Raw genomic sequence first — 6,000 nt, 5'->3', positions numbered from 1 at the left:
TGAAAAGCAACCCTACACCATAATCCCCCCTCCACCAAATGATTTGGGCCAGTGCACAAAGCAAGGTCCATAAAGACATGGATGAGTGAGTTTGGGGTGGAGGAACTTGGCTGGCCTGCACAGATTGCTGACCTCAATCCGATAGAACACCTAACTTCTCACTCTAACCGTTTACATATGTGGGCGAGACTTGTGTATGCATTCACTTCTTCGCATGAGTTCGGAGGAACGGGGCGCTTTAAATTTCTTTTTTTCTTAATTTATTTTACCTTTTATTTTTACACTGTCCCTTTAAAAAAAAATGTTTTTGATCACTTTTATTCCTATTACAAGGAATGTAAACATCCCTTTGTAATAGAAATAAGCAGGACAGGTCCTCTTTAATGTGAGATCTGGGGGTCAAAAAGACCTCAGATCTCACATCTACACTTAAAAGCCCCCCCAAAAAAAGCCTTTTTTCAGCACGACGTATGGCTTCTCTCTGGTCCTCCAAGGCCAGGGTCAAGTGGGGCCCATCTTACCTGGGACATGGCTGGACTGGACCATTTTCCCCGCTACCGACGGCTCCAGTAAGCGGGGAAAATGACCGGGAAGCGGCGGGAGGTGGGGCACCTCTCCCGTCCCCCATAAAAATTATCCTGCGTTGAATCTGCCGCTGGGACGACTTTTATGTGAAAGAGGACCGCACCCTGTAAGAAAAAACCGGGGTTAGGGCAGCTATTTGCTGCCCTAACCCTGGTATTTAAGGTCAAAGTACCGACGTAAAACTGCGGCAGGTAGTCCGGAAGTGGTTAAAGAGACGACTGAGGGGGGATATGATATCAATGTACAAATACTGTACTGGTGATGACCCTAGCATAAGGAACAAACTTTTTAGAGAAAGGAACTAAAACTAGAGGAAAACCGGTTTAACCTTAAAATATGTAAGGGGTTCTTCACTGTCAGAGCAGTAAGGATGTGGAATTCTCTTCCACAAGCAGTCGTATCAGCAGGGAGCATCGATAATTTAAAAAAACTATTAGATGGGCACCTTAAAGACCACAACATACAGGGGTATTCAATGTACGGTTAACAGCAAACACACACATACATCATAGGTTGAACTGGATGGACTCATTGGACTGATGTCTTTTTTCAACCTCACAAACTATGTAACTATGTAAAAAAAAAAAACACAAGTCCTTAATTCATTTATTTTTTTTTTAATTAAATTAATTATTTACCTTTCGCATGTTTAGTGATGTTCTAAAATGCCCAGCTGGATCTGGTTCAGAGTTGGTCTGCTGAAACTCAAGTTTTAAATTTGCCACGCTGAGCAAGGTTTTATGTGCCCTAGGTAATTCTGTGAATGAAGTTCTTTGCCCATATTTATGAAAAATCATACCCGTAAAGCTCATCTTTGACATCACCTGTTCTTTCCTCCTACGTTGTGGGAGTGCATCAGAATTCAAGTGCAGTAGCTGCTTGGAGGTTGAAATGTGGCAGAACTCACCAACATCAGCCAGGTGCATGTAGGGCACTCTGCCAGCCCCTACCACTGGTGAGTGCAACTAGCAATTTTAAGCAGACCTTGTAATTATGTCATAGGGTTTAAAAAACAAAATCATTTGACAAAGGAGCAAGGTATTCTAAAAATTATTTTTAAATGTTTCGGGAGACTAAGTGAGGTTTGGGCATGTTTAGATCATGGATCATCAGGATATCAACATAAAAATAGGTATGAGAATGGTAACTCATGAGCTTAATTAATCCTGTCACAGACACAAAAGCATTAAAAAAAAAAATGAAAAAAATAATGAAAAAATAAATAAATAAAAGCATAAGGCTCTTTTGTGCTAACAGCGCCATCTGCAGGTCCCCTATTATATTATGCTGAAAATGATCTTGTTTTACAGAAAGAACAACACTAATACAATTAAAATTGAATACACACTTTAGGTCATTGTAAAATGTTTCAAAAGGTGGAGACCGTTTTCTCTGTCAGCAAATCTTTCACCATCCTCTTCTCATTGAAAGATCTGAATTCTAAGGGACGTTTATGAGATCTGACATCTAGAAGTCTAAATGCAACCAGTCACCATATTTTGGACTATTTAATGATTTACACATTTGTTTCAACAAAGTATAAAAACCGAAAAGTGCACTTCTGGTTCTTTTAATGCTAGTCTCCTAAAAACAAAACAAATGCAACACAGTAAATGTGGATTCATTATTTAATTAACACACAAAATAGCTGAAATGAAAGAAGTTAAATCATTTGTTGGCAGAACGAAATGATCTTACTGGACTGAGAAGGATATGAAAAGGCTGGACACATGTAAAGTCTTTTCCTTTGTAGGATAAAATGTCACTTATAAACATGGAGACAAATCCTTTGTACAGGCAAGCTGCTGCATGTGTTGGGAAGTGACAGTATGCCACTTGCTATTGTCCTCCTTAAGGAACCACGTCGCACACAGTCTGTGGGGTATTCAAGTACTGTAAAACCTCATTATGACTTTACTCTTCATGCTTTTTAGGACCTCTTGTCCTTCCATCAGCGGGTTCAGAAGACTTATTCTTTCCCTTTTTCTCAGATTCCCTCTCCGCCGACACAACACTTTTTTGCAAAAGAGATCTTCTTTTCTTATATCGAACAAGATCCTCCCGACCAATTTCAATCATCTGTTCTTCCCAAGCATTTAACTCGTTTTGGTATCTAACTTTGTCATCTTCAGCTAACTGCAAATACACCTGTCAAAAGAGAAAATAATAATAAAACAGAAACGGTTCTAATGCACTTATATAAAATCTGGCAATATAACACAATACCAAGCAAGCAGATTGAATTAACCTCTTGTCGGTGAAGTAGACAAAACATCCGGGATACAAACATCCTACTTACAAAGGGAAGTAGAAAACAGGAAGTGAGAGGAAATCTACCCCTAGGAAAGGAAATTCACTCCTGTAAGTTATTATGGGGAAAAAGGTGTCTCCACTGAGGCTTTATCATCAATCTTTCTTTCTACAACAACTCAAAATTTTCAAAATCTAATTGTCATAGGGACAAAGAGTGAGGGAAAATCTTCTAAACAGGGGCACAGACAGCAAAACAAACATTACAGGGGTGTTAACCCTTCCCTATGCTATCCAAAAAAATGTAGAAATTGGATTCTTAACTTACCGCAAAAACATTTTTCTGATGTTCATTGACTGACAAAGCTTCTGATATTCATAACCATTGGTTTATACTGGCCCCTACAGGAGTAGGACACTAGGCAGAAAAGGATTCTGGCTACACCCATGGGCAGTCCCAGGGGTATACTCCCTCTCTCTGCTATAGCCACTCAGTTTTGTTACAAGCAGTGTCAGGAGAAATACCGCCACCGAGGGGGTGGGTGCGGTGTCTGTCAATGAACATCAGACAAATGGATTTCACAGTAAGTGAAAAATCCCATTTTCTCTGCTGTTCATTGACGGACACAGCTCCAGATATTCATAACCATTGGGACGTCCCAAAGCAGTGTTAAACATGAGGGGTGGGAACAACAAAAAAATTTCCAATGCTAAACATTAGTCAACCAGGCATCAGGAGCTCAACCAAACAACTGGAGAACACCTGAAATAAACAACACACCCTAAAAGAGGATCAGGTCCTCTTAAACAGCAGCCTGCAAAACCTTGCGGCCAAAAGGAGCATCCGCCGATGGCAACACATCCACTTTATAAAACTTTGTAAAAGTGTGCACCAGCGACCAGGTGGCCGCCTTGCAAACCTGCATCACGGACACCTGATAATGGAATGCCCAGAAGGCACTAAGCACCCTAGTAGAGTGCGCCTGGACAGGGAAAGGAGGAACCTGACCCCCGATGGAATAGGCCTGAACCACTGTCTGTCTGATCCATCTAGAAATGGTCACAGAGGAAGCGGAAAACCCTTTCAGAGGTCCATCCGTGAGCACAAAGAGATTCTGACTTTCTGAAAGACTCCGTAGCTGCCAGGTACACCCTGATTGCCCAGACCACATCCAAAGCATGCAAGGCAATTTCATAGTTACATAGTTAGTGAGGCTGAAAAAAGACACCAGTCCATCCAGTTCAACCTATGATGTGTGTGCGTGTTTGCTTTTAACCGTACATTGTATACCCCTGTATGTTGTGGTCTCTAAGGTGCCCATCTAATAGTTTTTTGAAACTATCAATGCTCCCTGCTGATACGACTGCTTGTGGAAGAGAATTCCACATCCTTACCGCTCTTACAGTGAAGAACCCCTTACGCATTATAAGGTTAAACCGCCTTTCCTCTAGTTTTAGTGAGTGGCCACGTGTCTTATTGTATCTCCTTTCTCTGAATAGTTTGTTCTTTATGCTAGGGTCGCCAGTACAGTATTTGTACATTGATATCATATCCCCTCTCAAGCGTCTCTTCTCCAGAGAGAATAGGTTCAGTGCTTGTAGTCTTTCCTCATAGCTGATGTCCTCCATTCCCCTTATTATTTTTGTTGCCCTTCTCTGGACTCTTTCCAATTCCAGCACATCCTTCCTGAGGACCGGTGCCCAGAACTGGACAGCATACTCCAGATGTGGCCGGACCAGAGTCTTGTAGAGAGGGAGAATAATCTCTTTATTTCTGGAGTGAATCCCCTTTTTTATACATCCCAGTATTCTGTTGGCTTTGCTTGCAGCGGCTTGGCATTGCATGCCACTGCCAAGCCTGTTGTCTACCAGTACCCCCAAGTCTTTTTCCATCCTAGACTCACCCAGAGGTTCCCCCCCTAGTGAGTAGCTTGGTTTCTGGCCCCCAAGTGCATTACTTTACATTTTTCAACATTAAACCTCATCTGCCATGTAGTTGCCCACCCCATTATTTTGTTCAGGTCTGTTTGTAAGGGTTCCACATCCTGCATAGAAGATATTGGCATGCTTAGTTTAGTATCATCCGCAAATACTGAGATTGTACTAGATATGCCCTCCTCTAGATCATTTATGAATAAATTAAACAGTATTGGTCCCAGGAAAGAACCCTGGGGGACCCCACTTTTCACACCCGCCCAATCCGAGTACTCCCCATTAATCATCACCCTCTGGACTCTCCCCTGGAGCCAGTTCTCTATCCAGGTACTCACCTTATGGTCCATACCTACCTTCCTTAGTTTGTACAGTAAGCATTTGTGGGGAACGGTGTCAAAGGCCTTTGCAAAGTCCAGATACACCACATCCACAGGCTTACCTTTATCTAGGTGGCAGCTCACTTCATCGTAGAAGGTTAATAGATTGGTTTGGCAAGAACGATTTTTCATGAATCCATGCTGATTACTACTAATAATACAGTTTTCATTACTAAAGTCCTGTATGTGGTCCCTTAACATCCCCTCCAAAATCTTGCAAACTACAGATGTTAGGCTGACCGGCCTATAGTTACCCGGGATACATCTCGGCCCCTTTTTAAATATTGGTACCACGTTGGCTTTTTTCCAATCAGCTGGCACCATACCCGTCTGTAAACTATCCTTAAAGATCAAGAATAATGGTCTGGCAATCACCTGGCTGAGCTCCTTAAGAACCCTCGGGTGCAAGCCATCCGGTCCCGGTGATTTATTTATGTTAAGTTTCTCTAGTTTAGTTCTAAGTCTATCTTCTGTTAGCCATGGCGGTATTTCCTGAGGTGTGTTGTTTAGTTCGGCCTTACAAGCTGGGTTAGTGAAGCCCCCCCGATTCTTTTGTGAAGACTGAAGAGAAGAAATTATTTAACACTTCCGCCTTTTCTCTGTCCTCATTGGCCATATTTCCTTTGTCATCTTTTATGAGGCCAATGTGTTCTGGCCTCGCTTTCTTACTGTTTATATACTTAAAGAACTTCTTGGGGTTCTTTTTACTCCCCTCCGCTATAGGTCTCTCGTGTTCTATTTTAGCCGCCCTGATTTCAACTTTACATCTCTTATTACACTCTTTGTAATGCTTAAATGCTGCCAATGACCCCTCAGTCTTGTATTTTTTGAAGGCCTTTTTTTTTAGCACTAA

General features: G+C 41.9%; 1 protein-coding gene across 1 annotated transcript in view; it reads right to left on the bottom strand.

Moving 5' to 3' along the window:
- Positions 1 to 2,190: 2,190 nt before the first annotated feature.
- TFAM (transcription factor A, mitochondrial) overlaps positions 2,191 to 6,000 on the bottom strand; it is a 55,553-nt gene continuing 51,743 nt past the window's right edge. The window contains exon 7 of the mRNA XM_082269546.1: positions 2,191 to 2,733. Within this exon, the coding sequence (XP_082125672.1) occupies positions 2,500 to 2,733 (234 nt within the window). The 3' untranslated portion in view covers positions 2,191 to 2,499. The remainder of the gene's footprint in view (positions 2,734 to 6,000) is intronic.

Source organism: Pelophylax lessonae (genome assembly GCF_965119305.1).
Source record: "Pelophylax lessonae genome assembly, chromosome: 9".
Classification (NCBI taxonomy): domain Eukaryota; kingdom Metazoa; phylum Chordata; class Amphibia; order Anura; family Ranidae; genus Pelophylax; species Pelophylax lessonae.
The sequence above is the reverse complement of the archived record's forward strand: the minus strand, read 5'-3'. Positions and strand labels throughout refer to the sequence as shown.